General features: G+C 39.6%; 1 protein-coding gene across 1 annotated transcript in view; it reads right to left on the bottom strand.

Moving 5' to 3' along the window:
• Window positions 1-1,194: 1,194 nt before the first annotated feature.
• Sema3e (semaphorin 3E) overlaps window positions 1,195-23,818 on the bottom strand; it is a 251,694-nt gene continuing 229,070 nt past the window's right edge. The window contains exons 15-17 of the mRNA XM_042272920.2: window positions 23,106-23,173; window positions 20,691-20,830; window positions 1,195-3,820 (exon numbers count right to left, since the gene is read on the bottom strand). Coding sequence (XP_042128854.2) covers window positions 3,368-3,820; window positions 20,691-20,830; window positions 23,106-23,173 — 661 coding nt within the window. The 3' untranslated portion in view covers window positions 1,195-3,367. The remainder of the gene's footprint in view (window positions 3,821-20,690; window positions 20,831-23,105; window positions 23,174-23,818) is intronic.

The following is a 23,818-nucleotide window of genomic DNA, read 5'->3' as shown; positions in this document are numbered from 1 at the left end:
AAGCTGTCCTCCCAAGACCATAAGACAACAAAATACCAATTTATATTAATGCTGCTACAAGCAAAAGAGAGTTTATGGAGAATATAACTTTTATATCTGATTCAAATCAGCAATTATTGGCCTGAAAAATGAGGAGTAGATTTAATAGGAACTGGTGACCCCTCTTCATCACAGTGTGATGTTTACTTGGGATGTAAAGGGTCTATATAGCATTAAGTCCTCCATACATTTGACAGGCCAAAGATACATTTCTAAAGACAACTGCTGTTTCTCTCATGCTTAACACTAACATTCAAACTGATTTGTTACACTGCACAAATTTTACAAGTATTCATAATTACTATGAAGATTTACAAAACTCTACACCCTACAGCAATTGCTCAATACCCAGTAAAAGCGCCCGACTGATTTAGTCAATTGTGGAAAGGAAGACACAGTATAATGTATAATACAGGTCACATACTGTCTGTTCATCGAAACATACAAGACCAATGTAGACTTTTAATCCTCTGCTCCGGGTTTATTGGAATTATATCTATTTTTCTTTCCTGTTGCAAAATTGAAAATTTCTCCTTGAAACATTCAGTATTCAGTGCAAAAGAAAAAAAGCATTGCAGAGCATTAGGCATGGCAATGACTCCCAAAGTCATGATATCTCCTTTAAGTGTAGGCCTCCTGATGTGTCTGGAGCTGTCGCTACGTAGGTGGCATTATGTTGAGGGAGAGGGCAATTCATTTTTTGGTACCCTGGGCTCTGGAGAAGCAGGAGACTGGCCATACAAAGGGCCCCTTTGAAACAAGGCTGGAAGGTTAGAATCCTAGGTCAGCTGTGTGCTTTGAGGACATATTTTCTTGGTCAAGGTCATGTCTGGGTAGTTCAAGGTTAGCTCTTATCACCTTGGATAGAGTCATACAGATAAGGTGCCTGAGTTCAAGGTAGGCACATCCTGTTTCTTTAACGGAATTCTTTTCAAAGGAGAGTCCTTTTGAATTCTAACCCCGGGGCCATCAAGAGGCTAGCGATGCTTACGGCAGGGTTTAGACTTTTAAAAACACTTAGCAGATTTGTATCCTGTTGGTTTGAACTTTGAAAAGGGTTAGTGATTTGTCCTAACACTACTCAGCGGTCTACGAGCCAGGGTGGTGAGCAGAGATAACCAGAGACAGTGCTACGTGTGTTGTCCTTGGAAACTGCTCTCTCTCTCTCTCTCTCTCTCTCTCTCTCTCTCTCTCTCTCTCTCTCTCTCTCTCTCTCTCACTAGTTGTCTTAAGCTGCTACCATAAACAGGTATGTAGAAGCATGTATATATAATACATGAATATAGTACATATAAACACATATTTATATATCATAGTGTTCTCCTTCAATTTGGACCCAGGCCCTCTACATTTTGTCAGATTTCACTTTAATCGATATATTTTAAAACTATCTTTGGATTGAACTTATTTTCCCAGAACAATCTTTAGTCATTTAATTTAATTTTTTTCTGATTAATGTCTTATTTTAGTCACATAGTCTTCATGTGCATTAAATAATTAAATTGTTTAAAAAAGTGAATTCTTAGCTCACAATGTCATCATCTTCCTCTTTAACTGCCTACCAGCGCATTAAGATTAAAACACGCTTATGTTTATCTGCTTTACTTCATTTTATTATTCAACATGGATCTAAGAGAAAATCTTCCCCATATCTTTAATAATTTAATAATTTTAATTTGCTTAGTGGAAGAATTGACTTAAAATTTCTTACATGGATTGTCTGTCCCCTTGGAATATTCCAGACATACATGTTTCTTAGGAACTAGTGGGCTGTGTTTATAGTTTTAATTCCCGTCTCCCTCCACTTCATTGTGTTCCCGAAATACAGTATTTTAAAAAGCTTCCAAGTCAACTCTTTTTCAATTACTATTGGTGGACAACAATGACCCCCAGTGGATTATGGGGGCAATAACACATGAACTTTTCAGAGGAGCTAAAATTTCTCTTTACATTTTAGAAATTCTGGACTTTAAAAACCTCTGTGGACTATTTGTGTGAGTAATACTCATCTTAGAGTGAAAAAGAAATCCATTAGAAGTTTTCAACACTCAATTATATGGCATACTGAGATAGCAGACCTAAATATTTAAGTGTAATGTCTGAATAGCTATTCTTGAACGCTTTTATCTACTTGCTTTACTCTTATTTACCTGAAAAGTCTCCTATTTTAGAAAGGTAACTCTGTAAAATACAAAGAAGAAAGATTTCAAGAAATGAACATTCTGAAAAATATAAATTTTGGTAATATTTATAAGACAAAGATAATGATTCTCTGAAGATTTCAGTAGTTAAATGAATCAAGGAGCAATTTTTGTTCATAGAAAATGTTTGACAGTTCCTTTTCAGGAGAGCCCACTTCCAGTATTTCGGGTCTCAGGGAAGGGTTAGCAACAAGCGAGCCTTTTACGTTTTAAAAGCTCGAATGCTGCTAATATCTTCACTGTATTGTGAAGTCATGAACTATCTACAAGCATACTATTTCCATATTAAACCATGGTATAATCATTATGGGTTTTCTTTCTTATTTGAGTTTTCTGAAAATGAACTAGATGTATCTTTGCGGGGTAATTGCGGAAACAGCTCTATAAGCGACTATGCCTTCTTCTACCACAAGAGGGCAGCACAGACCTTTTGATTAGAATTCTACTTTCATGGTTGGCATTTGAAATATCTTGCTGAGAGATTATCTTCCTTCCACACTGGAGTGAAGTTTAAAGGCTATATCTTCTTTATAAAACAGAAGTATTTAATACAGTTTAATGAATGTCTCATGGAAGGAACAAGTCTCAGAACTGCGGGCCGCAGGTTGCTTTTACGGTTGGTTTATAGCAATCACAACACAACTACTCAAAACACATGACTTAAAAAAATCCGCAACAGAACAGGAAGCTCACAGGAGAATCCTAAAGTATCTGGTATTCTGTGCATTTTACCTTATGGTTACAAGGAAAACTCCAGAAAGATTAAAGCTGACTTAATTTTACATTTTTATGATTATGAAAATCTATAACTTTTTCTTTAATATTATAATTACATTAAATATTCCAATGGTGAAATAATTTCCCTGAAAAGCAGCTCAAACTCAAAATTACAGCCACGGTCATGTGTTGATAAATACAAAGTGAAGCCTTTGAAGCAATACACTCGCTTAAGTACTGGCACTGTGCGCGGTTTGTACAGGAGGATGAGTATGCAGAATAACTTAACCAGCTTCCCGCCTCTCTCTGCAGCACGGGAAAGGCGTCCGTCTGTCCTGCTGTCTGTCTCGGTTTCCTCTTCCCTTGGAAGGTCCCCAGGCTCGGCCCTCGGCAGCCGGCAGGGGGCGCCCTCAGGAGTCCAGCGCGTGCCGGGGCAGGCGGAAGTGCTCGGGTTTGGAGCGGAGCCTCTTTTCCTGGGGGTTGGCGTACTTCCACTTGGAGGGAGACATTTTAAGCTTTTTCCTCTTCTTATCTGTGCACCACACCTTTTCGCAGTATTCTTCCACTCTCTGGAAGTTGCTGTAGCCAATCAGCTGCAAGAACTCCTTGTACCAGGGTTTCGTGCCCTGCGGCAGACTGCTTAAGGGGGGGCAGGGCATCTTGTGATGCCTTTCCTCCTCGTGGTCCTTGTGAAACATCCCCTCCACCTTCTGCTCTTCCACTACCTCCAGCGTGATTTTACGCACAGTGTGGACAAAGCTATGCTCTACTGTCTGGCAAAAATAGGTGCCCGCATCTGATTTGCGCACTCTGAGGAAGAGTAAACCCAGGTCCATCTTCACCACTCTGTCATCTGTCTTCACCTGAAAAATACAAAAACAAGCAAGTAAATAAACAAGTGGCGACGGCGTATTGTATAGCTCAGAAAACATCAACCTGTGTCCCTTTCATTACTTATTTCTTTTTCTCCTTTGTGATCACACCATGCGATTGTGAAGGTCTACAAATGTGCTAATTAAATGAGTCCTGTGTAGGTGTCCTGCCCCTATTTACATTGGAAGCTACATTTATCAATGACATTGAGGTTATTTCTCACCAATACAACAAAGAGCTAAGCGCATGCGCACGAGAGAGCATTTACCTTAATGAATCTGAGAAAAACAATCCACACCAACATAGCAGTCGACATTACAGTGGAATGAAATTTTGCCTTTCTTTTTTCTTTTTTTTTAACATGTCAGCCAATAACACCCCCCAGGTTCCTCCGTAGGGTTCTACGCTCCCATCATCGTGATTGAATATTCAAAAGGGCTCTCTGTCTAAATGCTGGGATTCTGTCACTGTCTCTTCCAAACGGCCTACTCGAACAGTTCAGTGAGCAACATCGCATTCCTATAAGACTGTTTATTAACAACTATCAAAAGCAAACAAACGAAATCCAAATTCCATTAAAGGAATCTGTAGTTTAGGGTAAGCTTTAAGATATGCTTAATGACTAAATAACTCCTTTTACTCATGTTATTTCTATAAATAGATTCATACATAATTCAGAAAAGAGACACAGGAAGGATTTCAATGGGTAGCTCATACTTGGTCATCAATACCTGTATTTAATGAGTATTTTATTTGATATTGGACAGAACTAGCTTCAAATACTGGCATGGCTATTAAATCAGTGACTGAAGGCCTTGATGTTTATTTTCTGCCTTACTTTCCTTCCTAAAAGTGGGAATAATCTAGTGACTTGAGACTGCTGTGAAGGTTGTGTGGCGTTACATGGTCTCTACTCTGTACCATGCAGTCCACAGTTAACTCTGCCTTACATGTGTGGATGCTCCCAGGTAAGACAAACATACGTGTTTCTCTGATGACCGTGATTTTATGATAATGGTAGATAGACCATTCAGAGCATACCAGAAGACTTCCCCGTGATAACACCAGCTCAAAGTTGTTTCACCTTTGTTGATTCAAACAAGTTGCAGGGGCTACCACCACTGTAATCTTGACCATTTGTAGCCTAGTAGAAGGTCTTCGCAGGGCTACTGGCCTCTGTTCTTCCCAGCCTTGACCAGAGTGGCATGGCAGACGACGCATGTGATGACTCCAGAGTGAAACCTGGGTCACTCATGCAAGAACAACATGGTGTTGGTACTTTAATCAGAAATTACACCCTGCATACTTACGGAAATTTTAAGTTCTGAGGCTTCCAATTGGCAGTTTTTTCTAGTCATGTATAGCAAATGAGAAGCTTCAGAGAGAAGCAGTTGAGACAAAAAAAAAAAAAAAACTCCATATAGTTTTCATCCCTGACTCTCTTCATTAGGCAGGACTGCCCTCTGGTGGGGAGGATGCAGCTGCCATTAACTCAAGGACTCCTGTGAGGCATGAGAAGACGTTCTGGCCAAAGGCGTCTGCTCTGCCTATGAATAGACTTGTTATCCTGACAGCTGGTGAGGAGAACATTCTCAGCACTGCCCCTGCCTACTGACACATTTTATATACAATTGAGACAGGAGGCTAATGTCTGCAACATATTTTTTAAAACTACAGAAAATAAATACCAAACATCCAACAAAGAGCCAATGAACTCTAAAGGGACTTGCTGTGGATATCAGTCTATATAAATAAAACACTGATGGCCAGTGACCAGGCAGGAAGTATAGGCGGGACAAGGAGAGAGGAGAATTGGGGAAACAGGAAGAAGGAGGGAGAGGCACTGCAGCCACCGCCAGGAAAAGCAACATGTAAAGACGCAGGTAAGCCACCAGCCACGTGGCAAGGTATAGATTTATAAAAATGGGTTAATTTAAGATAAAAGAACAGTTAGCAAGAAGCCTGCCATGGCCATACAGTTTGTAAGTAATATAAGCGTCTGAGTGATTATTTTATATGTGGATTGTGGGACTGCAGGGCTTGGTGGAACCTGGAGAGAAGCCCTCCAGCTACAAATGGCGCCCAACGTGGGACAAGTGTTCCCACCTAAAACCTGAATAAAAAGATTCTAAAACACGGAGCTAAAAACAGTTCCTAGTTGTCTCTTTCAAGTTAGCGACAGAGTGCTTGTTTGAGCTACTACCTACTATGGCGGGTTCCTGGTGTGTGCGCTCGACCTGCAGTATGGCGGGAATGAGGCCTCTGCAAGTGGCATATTAAGCTGCGTGGTGGATTTAGCCTTTGCTAGTACAAAACAAAAAGAGATTTCTGGGCTACACGGTGCCTTGATAGAAGCATAGACCCACTATTTCTGAGAGTTGATGGCTCCCAGAGCTGGCGGAAAACATACCACCGCCATGTTGGGAAGCTGAAGTGGGCGGAGCCAGCAGCCACAGTGCCAGTGCCGTTTCAGGCTTAAAAGGCTGAAGTTTAAAGCAATAGGTTCAAGGTAATATAAAAAATAAGCCACGTAAATATGGCTACCACACAGAGAATCTGGATTATGTTCTCTTTGATATTTGTAACTAAAGAAAAACGTTTGATTACAAAAGCTGTTAAGTTATGCCAAAATGTATATTTTAAAGGTACCTTGACTTCAAAATTTGAATATAAGGATATGTTACTTTGGAAAAGAGGTTCTGCTTTTGTTTCCACAGAAAGCCAGAGGCTATGGATTTGTTCCATATTAAGATACATCAGGTTTGACCAGCCAAGACCCCCTGAAAGATCTCCGATGACACCATGGCCCAGATAATCTAACATCCAGAGCGGTTTCAAGGCAACTGTTTCACACAATACAGCCTCACAGACTACCCCATAGGCCTAAAATTTTCTTTGTGTCCCCATAAGATACAGCGCCCCCCTCCAGCAGGAAGTAGTAAGAGATGCTACGCCCAAATTCCCAAATATACCAAGCTGGCTTTAGAGGTGGAATTGGCTCACTCCCCCTCTAAACCCAGACATATTTAAAAAAAAAAATGGTTGAGATTCGTCTGTCCCAAATCAGAAGAGCCCTCTGGTGTGGGACAGAGAAAAACCAATATTTTTATTTAAAACAGGTTGATTATAAATGCGATCTCTTTCTAAAAAAGAAAAGGGGATATGATATAGATATATAGGATATAGAGATGATAAGATAAAAGGGTAGATTAATGAACCTACTTTTAAAGAACAACTTGTTTAAAATGTTTTACATTGGTATAAATTTTAGTTTATTGATACAAACTTGAAGTTAATTTTGTTATACTGTATATATATATATTTCTATTCTTGTTTGGGGTATTATGTTTATGTAACTCATTTAAAATTGTAATGGATAATTAAGAAATAGATTAATAATTAGTCATCTATGATAATCATATTTGTAGCCATGTTAGTTAAGGTATACATAGATATATTTCAGATAGATAGGTAATCTTCAAACACTTCATAGACCTAGAGAATATGGCATTTAAATAACTTAGAATTCTGTTGACATGAGACAGAATTGCTCCTGGCTGCACCAATTTGATCCTGAGAGAATGTTGGGCTTCTAAGACATTTCCATTTGGAAGTTTGTCTTCTTGGCACAAAATGGCCTACTGGGCAAAGAACTGCCCTTGCCTTGATGGCTGACAGTACGAATGCAATGCTGTCCTTTCTGGACAAGCGGAACACAAGGAAAGCGACCATTGTACTCTGCTAAGACAGGGTAAGATGGTCTTTCAGAATTCCTGCTTATAAAAATGGTCTGTCAGATATTCTAGGCCTGTAGCCAATTTGAATGCACCAACAATGCTGAGAAACATTAGGTGACTGTCCAAGCTGCCACCTGTCTTGGTCTCTACTCTTGCAAGATTCCCGAAAGTTGCTTGCATCCATCTACCATTTCTCAGTTACCATTATGTTCCTTCTCAGGTCTTTGATGTGGTTAAAAGACTAAATAGTTGTAATTTCCTCAGTTATGATAAAAGATAAGGTAGATATAAAACCTTAAACTCACAAATATAAGATAGATAGGACATCTTCTTTAATATTGTAACTGCAATTCTTGCTCGATAATTGTTTTGTTATATGTAATTTTACCATGTTAAAGTTAAAACCTTCCTTTTTAAAAAAAGAAGAAAATGGCAAGTGCTGTGGATATCAGTCTATATAAATAAAACACTGATGGCCAGTGACCAGACAGGGAGTATAGGCGGGACAAGGAGAGAGGAGAATTGGGGAAACAGGAAGAAGGAGGGAGAGACACTGCAGCCACCGCCAGGACAAGCAACATGTAAAGACACAGGTAAGCCACCAGCCATGTGGCAAGGTATAGATTTATAAAAATGGGTTAATTTAAGATAAAAGAACAGTTAGCAAGAAGCCTGCCATGGCCATACAGTTTGTAAGTAATATAAGCGTCTGAGTGATTATTTTATATGTGGATTGTGGGACTGCAGGGCTTGGTGGAACCTGGAGAGAAGCCCTCCAGCTACAGGGACTTAGTTGTGCTGTCTATTGTCACTACTCCTATGCTAGACGTGGACACAGCCTCGGGTCAACTGTGAACCTTCCCTTTAAGGCACATCTGTTTCAGCCTGTGACTGTGGTACCCCTTGATGATACCAACCCAAAGGCAGCCTCCATTGTTTTTACAACATTGCATTGGAGCGCGCATGTGCTATTATCCTGCCCTGATTGTCTTCAGTTCTCTTTTCTGTCAGATGAGTATTTCCTTTTCTGTCAGATGAGTATTTCCATGTACTTATGACCTTTCTATTTCTTTGTATCAGCCATATTCCCTAAAATGGTACACATTATACATAGATAATCCATTGTCTTTATGTTAATTTAATTAATGCTAAGATTTATATTATTCTTTAACAACTTTGATTCACTAATTTTCTATTCAAGCAGAGCCCCCTCCATTTGCTATCTTTCCCAGTTCCGATAATTACATAATCTTCAGTACGCCTATCCTCTACTGATGAATATTTATATCTGTCTACATATCCATCACCTATTTATCCATCTATCTATCTATCTATCTATCTATCTATCTATCTATCTATCTATCTATCTATCTATCTACCTATCTCCTATATTTATCCATCAGTCTATCATCTATCTGTCTATTCTCATAGACAACTCACCACAAACCCTCCTCAGCATTTCTTCAGTGGTAACCCTGACAACCATGCTTTGCCCTCACTGTTTTGGTTGCTGTGTTACCCCATACTTATCTCTGTGAGACGGTCTCACAGCAGACTTCCCCAAGTCTCCTTTCTCTCCATCCCTTCTATTGGGTTCTCCTTGACAGCATTTTGGGACTCCTGCTCTCTTCATTGTCTAGGAGGATTTTCTAGGTCCTGTAACATCCCATCCTGACAGACAGATAGAATTGCATACACCAGGCCTCCACCTTGTCCTGTAGCACAACATCTCTCTTTTCTTACCATCATTTTACCTCTTCATCTCCTCTCTACACTCGAACGCATGCAATGTTCTGTGCACATACATGACAGTAATTTCCTTCCTTGGCCTTCCTTCCTTCCTTCCTTCCTTCCTTCCTTCCTTCCTTCCTTCCTTCCTTCCAACCATGCACCCACGAACACCTACAGTGAGCATCATCTGCTGTCTTCCTACTGTCTCCCATGAAAGTGAATGACACATGAGGAAATACAAAATTGTCTAGCATCAATTTGGTTATTTATGAAAAATAAATAAAGTGAAATATAACCCTATGTTCAATGGAACTAGGGGTATACTTTTGTTTAATTTTTCATATATGATATTATAAAGTAGTATTTTGTTCATAATCAGAAAATCAAGTTTGAGAAGCACCACATTATAAGCATGTGAAATCCAGAATCCAAAATGAATGAAATGAAATGAATGAATGAATGAATGAAGTCCAGAATGTCACAGAAACATGACAGTTACCATGGGAATTGTTCTACATCAGTGATTTGCACAACAGAAACAGTTCTAGTCTCATAATTTCGTTTGTCCTTCCTGGTTACAGTGAATTCACATTTTATCCTCAGAAATAAGGGTCATTCTAAGTCCCAGTGTCCATTATGTAGACTAGAGGGCCTAAAAAACTGAATTTGCCTTTTATGGATGATAGACAACTAAAACTAAAAATGACTTAGAAACTTATATTGCATTCTTTCCATGACTTAATCCTCCTACTTTAGTTATGTTGGATACCTCCAGCATCAAATCTGGATTATTTTCTACAACTCTGCCTTTTGTCTGCAGTCCAGATTTTTGTGGTCAAGAAGATGGTGCACAGTACATCACTCTATCAAATGCTCTCCTGGGTAATCTATATAGACACAGAATTCTTACTGAAATTGGTTTTACTATTCTTCACCATAAGGATTGATTCAGGATGTGCCATAATATCAAATAAAAAAGCAATGAACCAAGAACTGTGCACATCTGGGAGCTGGTCAGGAAGAAGCGGTGCCTCTCATGTGTACTAGATACATGATCCCATGTTTTGCACTGGAAAGGGACAGACATGGGCCTTGAATTGGTTTGATGCAAAATACATCTAGTAACAAAATCAATTTAGTCAAAAATAAAGACAGTCTATTATTTTATCTCACCTGTGTTTGATATAAAAAATGATTGACTAACAAATAAATATATCTGAAAAGGTAAAAGTAAATATTTCTTTACTAAATCATGTTCTAATATAACCTGTTGTATGACAGAGATGGTTGTTAAATGGAGAGTGAACTGCTTATTGTCGTCTCTGTGGAAGTTTAGCACTACACAGGGAACAGATGTGAAAAAGGAAAATTTTTTGTCTAACATAAGAAGACACTGAAAGTCATCAGGGTTAAGAATTCGAATTTGAGTGACCAACATAAAGCATCCAGGATGGGTAAAACAGCTCAGAGAATAAAACTGCTTACCATCCAAGATTGGCGGCCTTTAGTTTGGTTGCTGCCACCCAAGGTAGAAGGAGAGAAATGACTCTCAAAAGTTGTCTTCTGACTACCACAAACATGGTCTCACTCACACAAACTCATCATACACCATGCAATGTGGACATGCACACACACACACACACACACACACAGAGAGAGAGAGAGAGAGAGAGAGAGAGAGAGAGAGAGAGAGAGAGAGATACACACAGGAAGGTGATGATAACTGTGGGATATTTGTACACTGTGTGAAGATATATTACTCTGACAGGTTTAATAAAGAGCTGAATGGTCAATAGCTAGACAGGAAGTATAGGCAGGACTTCTGGGCAGAAAAAAGGAAGTAGGAGATGAATCTAGGTTCAGGAGATATGCCAAGGAGACATGGAGGGAGTTGCCAGCCAGATGTGGAGGACAGCATGAGCAGTACAGAGATGAGGTAACAAACCATGTGTCAGAATGTAGATTAAAATAAATGGGTTAATTTAAGTTATAAGAGCTATAACTTAAGTTATAAGTGGAACAAGCCTAAGCTATGGCTGAGCATTCATAATTAATAAGAGGTCTCCATGTTGTTATTTGTAAGCTTGCAGTCCAAAGAAAAATCTAACTACAGATAATGGTGGTAACAAATAGTTTTACAACTCCAACATATAAAGAAGAAATTTGAGTCGTCTCTATTAGAATTGATTGCTATCTAGAATGTACAAATAAGCCAAGTCTACATAAGAAAAGTAATAAAAAAAATTCACAGAAACAGGCAATTCAAAGGAGAAACTCAAGTGTTTAGTAAGTACTCAAGTTCACATTTAACCTTACTTGTGATTTTAGAAATGCACATTTTGGACTGGGTATGGGACACATCTTTAATCCCAGCTCTCAGGAGGCATCTGCAGGAGGATCTCTGAGTTCAAGACCAGCCTGGTCTACAGAATGAGTTCCAGGAGAGCCAGGACTACACAAAGAAACCCTGTCTCAAAAAACCATAAAATGAAGTAAACCAAGAGAAGTAATTGCACATTTTAAAGATATTATATTATGTCATAAGAGAGGGAAATATTAGAGAAACAGACCATTTCAAGTATTGGTGAGATTGTGGAATCAGGAACCCTCAGTGCTCTGGAGTGCATGTGGTACAGGAATTCTGAGAGCAAGCTTGCAATAGTCACAAAAGTGAACAATGCTGACAGCTTGTCATACAGAAGCTCACACTTGGGTCTATTGGGGTTATTTGCAGAAGTGACTGTTATTAAATAAATATAAGCTACAATGGCTGTGCACTTACAAGATGTTAACTCTCCACCAAGATAAAAGATCCATCATATCAAGGATACGGTATAAATCATGGTGCAGAGTTTTCAAAGAAATAAGAATAAGACATATGCATCAATAGTTTTACTTTCAGAGCCCTTCATCCCCAAGATATCATATAGCTGTTTATAATGCAAATGCAGAATTACACTCCTCCCAATCATTTCAATAGATACATTGGAAAGAAGGTAAGAATGTGGAGAAAGGTGGTCCAGGAACTAAAAACCAAACAAGATAAATTTTGCAGGAAATCACAGCAATCTGTCAATAGTTAAGTAGGATTAACTAAATTATCTAACTGAAGTAAAAAATCAAGAATCAAAAACAACAAAATAAGAGACAAAGAAAAAAAACTCTGTGGTTTCTTTTCTGTAATCAGTAGTTTGCTTTGGCAAACAAATGAACTAAACTGGTTTCTGAGCTCTGTTCAGACCCCAGAATACATAAGCATGGGAACACAGGCACTTGGACACCCTGATCAAAGTAAGTCTTAAAAGGATGTCATTAACTGTCCAGAGGCAAGACTATCAGAATAGAAGAAAACTAAGAGGAGAAAGGATGAAAGTTCACACATAGAAAAGCTCAGCACCGGGAACTGTACAACTGTCCTAGAAGTGCACTTAACTGGGATTCCTAACGGCCAAAGGAACAAGGAACATATGAGCAATTCTAAGGTTCAGAACGTCTTTAAATACTTTGAGAATTACCCTTCTGGCAATTCTGTCTTCCCTGGTACTGAGTCCTGTGGAGATCTTCCCTTCCCCATATCTCATGAAATGAGAGATGTCAGAAAACGGTGAAGAAAAACATAGAATTCTTTAAAGCAGTTATCTCAGTGCAGGTGCAGGGGAAATGCCCAAGTGCAGCCCAGCAGAAGCAGTTCTGTGGAGCTCAAACTACATGCTCACATATACAGCTCTCTGCAGGCTTATCTCCACACAGGTTTACTTTTCTGGACCATGTGAGACATATTTTTGAATAGAGTAGTCAGAAAATGAAGGAAATTATCACACTTTGCTGTTCACATGTCTGCAGAGGGCTACTGCATGGCCATGCTTTACTGTTCACATGTCTGCAGAGGGCTACTGCATGGCCATGCTTTGCTGTTCACATGTCTGCAGAGGGCTGCTGCATGGCCATGCTTTACTGTTCACATGTCTGCAGAGGGCTACTGCATGGCCATGCTTTGCTGTTCACATGTCTGCAGAGGGCTGCTGCATGGCCATGCTTTGCTGTTCACATGTCTTCAGAGGGCCTGCTGCATGGCCATGCTTTACTGTTCACATGTCTGCAGAGGGCTGCTGCATGGCCATGCTTTGCTGTTCACATGTCTGCAGAGGGCCTGCTGCATGGCCATGCTTTGCTGTTCACATGTCTGCAGAGGGCGGCTGCATGGCCATGCTTTACTGTTCACATGTCTGCAGAGGGCCTGCTGCATGGCCATGCTTTGCTGTTCACATGTCTTCAGAGGGCCTGCTGCATGGCCATGCTTTACTGTTCACATGTCTGCAGAGGGCTGCTGCATGGCCATGCTTTGCTGTTCACATGTCTGCAGAGGGCCTGCTGCATGGCCATGTTAGCTGGTTTCATCAAAATCCTGAAACATGCTGATCTCAGAGGGAAAAAACACAATATGCCCCTGCTTCCATAGATACGGGATGATACAGTTCATGCACAAGGATTCTCAGTGTTATCTTGGAAAATAGAGAGATTCACCCAAAGCTCTAGGTTCATTCCTATTCTTAAGAGAATAAATTCTCCATTCATAGAACAGGAACTGTGTGGAGTCTTTTATCTTCTCATCAAAGAAAGCAAACTAAAGGAGTGATTATTTCTGAACCAGAAAAGAGTTGGGACATTTGATATTATGAAGTTTTCTTTTCCATTGAAACAAGTTCTCAAGGTTTACTGAATGCAAACATTATTAGTTTTAAAATTATGAACATTTTTAGTGGGCTAAAAAGGAAACATCAAAACTACTAAACAAATGTTTCAAATGAGGCAATAGCTCATGCACTTGTGTTGTGAAAACAAGAAAAACAAAGAACTCTGATGTGGAAACAAACCCCACAGGTTCCATACATTTGTGTAAAGGCAGAAGTACAGGCTTCTGGGTGTCATCAATCCCAGATATTTCTTGTCCTTGGTCAGTAGCAAACAAGATGGCAGACAAAAAAATGGAGTCTTACTCTGTAACTGTTTCTCCTTTCAATGACATAACTTCAATATCAAAGGTGGAACTTGTGTCCCTGTCCTCATGAGAGCAGCCCTCTTTACAGGCCTGGCTATGTACATTCAATACAGGAGCAATGAACTCTTCACACAGGTGGAAGGAGCAGCTGACTGCCGCTAAGCAGGACTATTACATTTCTCAGTGGGACTGAAGTGACTTTGATGAATTTGTATGGCTTAGTGGCTGTGCTTTTGGGATGATATTAAAACAATATTGGGAGTAAGGTGCAATTCGAGATTGGGGGCTGATATAATTTTGTGCTTTCTCTTGAAATTTACATAATAAAGACACATTTGTGCATTATTTAAAGTTGACACAATGTTCACAATTAGCTATATTGAAGTCAGATTGTTTCCAAAACATACTAACACGTATTTCCCTTTTAACTGAGAATTCACAATGGTAAGATCAATGAGAAGAGCAGGGGAATGCTTCCTCTATGGTCACCGAGAGAGAAAGTGTATGAAATGTTGCATTGATCTTATGGACCAGGTGTTTGCTCTTCCGCTATATACTAAACTAGGATGAGAATGACGGGTTTGTGTAGTTGGTCTTCAGAATGCCTCCAAACTTCCCCCAATAAATTTATGACAGTTCAACTCACTACTGAAAGCCAATCTCCTTACAGTATCATTAGGACATTTTATGAGTAAAGAGCAAAATCCACAAGATGGCACTTCAAACAAGTTGTTCACACTGTTGCTTAGTTCTAGTAAGAATCCCTTATGGTGATGTTGTAGGGCTCACCAGACAGTGAGGAGATGATTTTTTCTAATAGGTCTTTTTCTTCAAAATACAAGAGTACCTTTCCCAATGATACTTGTCAGGTAAGGTTTCAGTATATCAGAGTTTTCATCAAGCCTTTAAATCTAGGACCGGAACATTTTTTCCATAAAGAGCTATGTAATCAGTACTTTATTCCTTATGAATTATGGTCTCTGCTGTCACTATTCCTGAATTAATGAACATATAAATCTTAGTGAATAATGCATGTTAAAATATCCCCCATTTACTGAGTTCTAAAATATAATGTGTTTATGCATTTCAGAGAAAGACAATATTTCAATTGTACAGGTAAATATTTTAACTAGAAATGCTTTTTTCCCTAATAATGTTAGGACTGAAAATTTGCAGTTATTTGGGGGCCTTATACATTCAAGTATGTAAAATTGTAGGAATTAGAAATCAATAAACTAGGGAATAGGGGTGATTTGGATTTCCTTATAGAAGTGTTTTTTTTTTTGTTTTTTTTTTTCAACCAGAAGAAAATAACAATTTACATCCTTTTCAAGTTTGGTCTGTTGTTTTAAACAAAAATGGTATGTAAAAACATGTGTCCACCAAATCTAATCAATGACAGCAGACCATTGGAACAGCTAGCCTTCGTCTATGGATGAATCAACTATTGTCCGGCTCCCATTCAGAGGAAGAGACATCTTTGCTTCTGTCTTTTTGGTTGGGAGCCTAGCCTTAATGGCGGAGCCATCTGACCAGGCCAGGCTTTGCCTATGTTAGAGCCCAGCTTGTCTCTTTTCTCTGGGATCAGTTTCTTTCACACATGTTCTTTATCTCGCTTCACCAATTAGCTGCACACCCCACCCCACCCCAGCTACTTCCTTTCAACTATAAACAGAGCCAAGCCCCATATTTCAAAAGAAACAAACTAATGCTCATGGTTAGCCTTGTCTCCCAGTTCCTCCCTCTCTCTCATCTCAGGCTCTGGTAGAGCTCACCACACTGACTGTTGCTCATTCACCACAGATGCACGTGTTCCTAACCCTGCTGCCTGATGGCGTCTTCCCCAGGGATCCCTCTACACTGTCCGGGCTAGAAACTGAATGTGTGTTTTCTGCACTTGCAAACGATTTCTCTGACTCCCATATCCTACCCAATTTCTTTTCCTAGGTTTAACCATTTCCCAGTCTGGTGTTTCTGCCTCTAATTACTTAAGCTATTCTACTCTAAAAGTACTAGCAACTTAAGCTCATCTCCATAATGTACGTAGTAATGCTGACTTTCTCAGAGAAATGTTGGAAGTTTTATGTCGGTGACTGTGTCTAAAACCCTTAGAACAGCACAGGGCACACAACAAGTACTGAATGAATGATAACTATAATCACTACCTGTTTTCTGTTTCTCTTGGAATCTGTCACCTAATTTTCTCTAATATGTATGGTTTTCCTTTCTTCATAGTTTTAGCTCCCATTCGTCCTTAATTGTTCATTCAGATAAGCTAAGCAAAGGGAGGGGCACTGTCCTCTGCCCCATTCCCTCCCAAACTGGCCCCAGACTGTACTTAAACCAGAGCAACTACACAGTCCGTGAGCTATACAGAAGCACCCATCTCTCTGCGCATCGGGGGTTTGTTTTGGTTTTTGTTGTTGTTGTTGTTTGTCCTACAAGGGTTCATCACCAGACTACTGCAGGGGTTAAAAGTATTAATGCAAATCAATGCTTGGGACAGTGAAAAACCCACAGGCTCAGAGGACAGCAGTTTTATGGTAATGCAGGGGCCCTCTTTTACCGAAAGAGGTAAAACCCATTACTGCACATACTGCATAGCAATGATTCCTGGGATCAGAGCTCAGACTGGGACAGATTCAAATTACGGCAAGCCTCTTAGATACTTGAACATGAAGAATAATGGCTTCGTCACCTAAGCTGAAGCTGCCTGCTTGAGAGTTCGGCAGGATTACACTGGCAGACATCTGAACTCCTGCTATGAGCTGTCCTCTCCTTGCTCTTCCCCCTAAGCGTTTCAAAGTGTGTTTACATTCTGATTTCAGAAGACTTTCTCATTTTTCAGAACATTTAGTAGAACGAGGCCTGGTCCTGAGTTTATTTTATTAGGTGTGAGTTATTACACATTCTGGGTTTCAATTACTTTGATTATAGAACTATGTTTTAGAATGGTTGTAATAGACTATACAGTCCTTGATACTGAGACAATGGATGACTGTAAACTGGCATCAGGTCAGGGATTCCTGAGTTTAAAGACTGGGTATGTCACAGGCTGTGCACAAGCTATAACCTTCTCACTTTACTTTCTGTATGCAAGAAGAGAATAACCACATCCACTGCTCAGCTGAGAGATCCAGCAGTAACCGGGAAGGCACCTAGCATAGTCCTGTGTGTGGTGGGTTTACAATGAGGAACAACTTCTACCAAAAGAACTCCAGGGCTCTTGTCCTCAGCATATGACAGTGTTATGTCTAGCAACCAATATATTTAACTAATTCATGGAATATTTAGTATGCCTATAGCAACTGTGAAAAAACATATTTAACTATGGAAAATGTCCTATGAAGTACAAAGAATAGCAGATTTTAATAAATATTTACAGATCTAATAAAATATGTAGTGATTGTTTCCACATGGTGTATTTAAGGAACCAGAAAACTCTAAGATGTAAAGTTGAGAGAACTGCCAGTACCCACGGTTTAGAAGACAGCCAAATGAGATTTTAGATGTTGTATGGCAATCCAGGAGAATAATATGATCAGATATTTTCTCCATATGAACATGCCATCTGTGAATAACACCACAAAATTTAGTGTAGCAGGTACATATAGATACTTGAAAAAGGCAGAATTCCTAGAATCAAAGATTTCAAATTAATAGAAGGGAGAGGTTTATACCCTATGGTCTGACAAACTTCTTAGAGTTTATGAAATGAGGAATAAATTTTGACTGTTATTGCCTAGAGTACTGTGCACAGCATCCTCAAAGGAGCTAAGAATTTGCTAAGTAGAATTAAACATCCTTCATTATGTCTACATGTGGCAATATGATTACTGTATGTCTCAAAGTAAATGAGACCCAGAAATGATAATGAATGCAAATGAACATTGAATGGAACTCAGGACTTTCTAAGTCATTCTGCTTCAGTATAGACTATATACATCCGGCCTCTGATGCAGTGAGCAAATTTTTTTTTTGCTTTAGTTAGTGAATAATTAAATGCATATATTGCTGTGTCTATTGAAACCATTAACAATCCGACTGTGCCATGATTTTCATGCAGAGAGTAAATTCAAAATCCCATACGTCAGTAGCTCAATCAGTCAGGGAAATTAGGATGCAGTTGGCAAGAAGGGAGGCAGAAGCAGCAAGGTGGGAAAGGAGCTCAGAGCTGAGCACTGATGGATGCTCCATGTCAGAATGACTTCAAATGAGGTAGATTGCAGTCAGTTCCAAATGAGAAGCAGAGCTCACTGGGTGAAGAAACCTACTCATGGAAGAATCACTTCTGTCTTCTGAAGCCTGGGACTGCAGAAACTGTGGACTATTCCCAGGTCCCCTCCTGCCAAGTGTCACAGTGGAATTTAAAAAGCCATTTCATGTCACATTTGAGAAGTGGAAACGCCTTGGCAATAAATAAACTGCTTAATTGAGTGCGGCATGCTGCATTAGCTTTGCTGTTATGTTGCCATGAAAACTTAGGAAAGCTCTGCTTTCCTCATAAACCGCCATATGATCCCTAGGCCTTAGCGTGGTAAAGCTCTTTCCTTTCTTCTGTTTGAACTTTTTTTATCATACAGTATATTTTGATCATGTTTTCTCCTCACAAAGTCTTCTCCACCTTCCTAACCACCCAACTCTATTCCTCTCTTCTCTCTTCCTACCCCTGCTCCTTTCCTGCCTCTAAAAAAAAGAGAAATAACACCCAAAAATATTTTTAAAAAATCAATTAAATAAAACAAAGCAAGGCAAAATGCCAAAACAAAGCTGGATGTAGTGGCTCAGGCCTTTAATCCCAGCACTCAGGAGGCAGAGGCAGGCAGATCTCTGAGTTCCAGGCCAGCTTGGGCTACAGAATAAGTTCCAGGACAGCCAAGGCTACACAGAGAAATCTTATTTCAAAACACTAAAACAAAACAAAAAAAGCCAAAACAAAATAAAAAACAAGAAACATGGATTTGGTTTTGTGTTGGCCAGCTCACGCCACCCGTGAGGCCTGCCCGGTTGATCTACCCAGGTACACTCCGCTGGAGAGAACTGGCTTTCCGTTTGCCCATAGTTACCATTGCTAACATCTTCTTGGTTAGGAGTGGGTCCGTGTCCACTTCCCACTCTCAGTGCTGGGACTCCATCTGCCTTGAACCTGTACAAGTTTTCTTATCTAATGAATATTCAAGAACCCAGGATTTATAAAATTTCATCATCTCTCAAGTGTACCATGTGACTACAGACTAAACATGTTAGATTTTTATTTTCACCGAAGCCCAAACAGAAATATTTTGGGGAAATTGGTAATTTTGACTTCAGGGACAGATTTAATCTCCAGTGAAAAAAATGAAGCAGTCATTTCTGCTGATCATCTATCAGCCACACACTTACAGCTCTCCTCTGCGCACGAGGAAGGACTTGAAAACTTCCCTTTTTAACAAAGGCCACCTGTACTATATTCAGCAAGATCTTCCTGCTGCTTTGAACAGGATTCTTGCTACGTTACAGTTCCACTTGTGAAAATAGAATTGGAATCCTTTAATAAGCATCCATGATCTCCCTTCCCAAAGGCTCTATGTCCTGGACACAGCCAGCTCCCTCATCACTCCTTCCCATTCCTGTAATGGCCTCCAGGCCATTCCAATGTGCTGCCTCTCTGTCTCTCAAAGTAGCAAAGTCACCTAATCCTTAAGTGACCTCACAAATTCAAAGCTCCTCAAAACGGGGAGAGTGTTGAGGTTTGCCTTTGTTCCCAGTTGATTGGAACCTGACGCCAGTGACTTGAATTTGATTAAAAGTTTTATTAATATTGATGCCACTGTTATTCTTATATGTTAATAACTTTGATATTTTTCAGTAATACTGCCTTGGTAGATATAGTTTAAGATTTTGCCATGGCATATACCATGAAGCTGTAAGAACTTTCAGCAGGAAATACAATATCAATTTATATGATTTTATTAAATAATTTTTTGAAATATAAATAGGTTTATAAATATATGTTTATATTATAAAATTTTATTGTATATAAATCATACTTTAAAAAGAAAACTGATTTTTAAAAATTGGGTGTGTATGTGTGTCAACATGCACATCAGTATGAATGCATATACAGGCCAGAAGACATCATGGGTTTCTTGTCCCTCTTCATGGTGGGTTTTTGAGAGAGGTACCTTCACTTGCCTGGAGACTGGCAAGCAGGCTAGGCTGGCTGGGTCCTAAGCCCCAGAGAATCACCTCCCTCCCCTCCCAGCGTTGAGATTTCAAGCCCACATCACCATGTTTGGGTGTTTTATGTTCCAGAAATTGTAAGACATATTTAGCTCCATGTGGTTTCGTTTTAAACACCCAATTCATGTATTTTCTGCTCACACCAAGTGCAAATGTGTAGCCATGCATTACCTCTTCTCTTCTCATCTCACGTCCTTTCTGTACAAACCAGATGACTTTCGCTTGTAAGGACCGTGGGGTGCATTCCAGCAGAGTGCTGTTGCTCTCTATGCCATAAGCCAGCCTCTCTTCAGTCCTGTCCAAAGCGTCTCCTGTAGCAGAAAGGCAACAGCATCAGTCTCCAGGCTGGAATGTTATTGCTAAATGATTTTTGTCTTCTAATTGTATTCAAGTTCCACAGCGATGCAAATAACTCTTTCCTGGTTGCTGCTTCCTGTGCAGTCATTTAAACTAATTATTTAGAATGCCACAGGAAAACTTGGGGATTAAAAGGCAAGAAGACAATGAAGTGGGATAGGAGGCGGCCCCTGGGAACTTGGTTTCAAAATATGGGGCTGTGAGGACAGTGATGAAGTCAGTGGCAATGTTCTCTGGTAAGGACGGGGCAAGGCATGAGCATCGCATGTTCAAAGAAAACATCAGCTGATGTTCCCAAGACTTTTCGCCCTCACTACGAAAACTGATCTATAAAATTCCTACAATTAAGAGCACACTTTCTCTTGCCAATACTCCCAATATCTGGAGTTCCTGCACTGAATCCAAAGTTTGCTTGGATCCAAAAAGAAAGAAAGAAACAAACAAGCAAACAAAAAAACCAAAACAACAACAACAAAAAATTCTGGGCTGCAAGTTCTAACAGTAGGTTTATCCTCTGTTGACTTTCCACAATGGCACTCATCACCCAGCTGCTTCTCAGAGACCCCAATAACAAAACACAGCTTCGTCATCATCCATTGTGATGCAACCCAAAAGATCATTTTTTTCCATTTTGTTTGACTTTCCTGTTTTTGCCTAAATTTGAAGATAGCTAATATCTGTTCTAAAATCACTGTGCTGTAACAGAAGAGGGGACAGTTTTTATATGTTCTAAACCTTTGTAATTGAGATGATGTGTGTTAAATCATATGTGTTAAATTTGAGCTGGCAGTGGTGGCACATGCCTTTAATCTCAGCACTCTGAAGACAGAGTCAGGAGGAACTCAGAGTTCAAGACCAGACTGGTCTACAGAGCAGGTTCTAGGAAAGCCAGGACTACACAGAGAAACCTTGTCTCAAAACACACAGAAACACACACACACACACACACACACACACACACACACACACACACACAAAACAAACAAACAAACAAAAAATAAAAGGGAAGAAATAAATTTGAGATAAAGAGTTACGTTCCGGAAGTTAATACCACCAATCACTGGTGGTCTTAATCTTTCTCAGGCTTTGTTGCAGAATACTTTTTTTTTTTTCTTTTTTTCCGAGACAGGGTTTCTCTGTGTAGCTTTGCGCCTTTCCTGGGACTCACTTGGTAGTCCAGGCTGGCCTCGAACTCACAGAGATCCACCTGGCTCTGCAGAATACTATTTTAAGGTGTGCTGGGGATGTCTGTATGCTGTGAATGTGTTGGTCTGATTGATTGACAAATAAAATGCTGATTGGCTAGTAGCCAGGCAGATAGTATAGTATAGGTGGGATAAGCAGAGAAGAGGATTCTGGGAAGTGGAAGGCTGAGTCAGGAGACGCTGCCAGCCGCTACCACCGCCACCATGAGAAGCAAGATGTAAAGTACCGGTAAGCCACAAGCCATGTGGCAATGCATAGATGAATAGAAATGGGTTAATTTAAGATATAAGAACCAGATAACAAGAAGCCTTCCACAGCCATACAGTTTATAAGTAATATAAGTCTCTGTGTGTTTACATGGTTCTGAGCAGCTGCAGGTCTGAGGAAGACTAGAGAAAACTCCAGCTACAAAGATATGTTACTTTTATGTTGCATTTGTCTAACTCTGTATTACTGAGCCTGTCTAAAACATCTCATGATTTAATAAAGAACTGAACAGCCAATAGCAAGTCAGGAGAAAGGATAGGCAGGGCTGGCAGGGAGAAAGACTATATAGAAGTAGCCAGAGAAGGAGGAGGACTCCAGGGTCCAACCACCCAACTACACAGCAAGCCACAGAATAAAAGATTTACAGAAGTAAGGGAAAGCCCCAAAGCAAAAGGTAGATGGGATAATGTTAAGTTAAGGAAAGCTGGCATGAAACAAGCCAAACTAAGGTCAGGCATTCATAAGTAAAAATAAGACTCCATGTGTGATTTACTTGGGCTGTGTGGCAGGCCCCCCCAAAACAGAAATAACAAAGAACAATAAGCCTTGACGGCTGACATCAGGTTGTGTTAGTGATGCTATCAGAAACCAGCTTTGCTAGTTTTGTCAGTGACCACGAATCTCATTTTATATATACTAGGAAAAACAGATACACCCAGGACAATGTTCCAGGAGGATGACACACTTAAAGAAATGTGCAGTCCATCTTCAGCATGCACTGGATAAATCATAACAATCAATTTTTCTAAGGATTACCGACAAACTGTTGTCCAAAGCACTGCTGGGCAGCATTACCATGCCGAACATCCTGCCTGCGGAACCGCCTGTAAGAAAAAAAAAATGAGGAGATTCTGAGATTTCAATTTCCTGGATTTTAAAATACAGCCAAAGACACTAAAGATTCCAGAAAAATTCTGTTGTTGGAAAAAAATCATCTGTTATATAAAAGTAGCACAAAATCCAAGCTTTACACTTTTCTTATTTCCAGAGAGTATTTTCAGTGGTTAAAAGATCTATATAACACTGTTCTTTAAATGTTTATATAAGTTTAAATCCCAGATCTTCAAATATCAATTTAATATATTTCTCTTTACAGACTGTTAAACATTTAGTTCAACAAGAAACTTCTAGTCTGTAAAGGGATGGCAAGTGGTGTGCATAGTCAAGAACAATAGGAATATTTATTTGAGTAGAAAATGTAACAAAACCCCTGCACATAATGAAGTGCAATGAGGAAAAAGATATGTGAATCCAATTATTTTAACTTACTAGACTCTCAAGTTTTCTTTGTTACTCTTCTTAAGTCTCTTCACTGTCTTTAAAAATGACAGTGGAATGTTAGTCAGGGGGCAAGAGTTTTTCTCACACAGGAAAAGCAAGAGGAAAAGATGTTATCAATCAAATTTCAGGGTTATGCGCTACATACAGAATAATACTTGTTTCTTTTTGTTTAAATGGATTAGAAAATC

This window comes from Peromyscus maniculatus, chromosome 3 (genome assembly GCF_049852395.1).
Source record: "Peromyscus maniculatus bairdii isolate BWxNUB_F1_BW_parent chromosome 3, HU_Pman_BW_mat_3.1, whole genome shotgun sequence".
NCBI lineage: Eukaryota > Metazoa > Chordata > Mammalia > Rodentia > Cricetidae > Peromyscus > Peromyscus maniculatus.
Note: the sequence above shows the minus strand (reverse complement) of the source record. Positions and strands in the feature narration are given on the sequence as shown.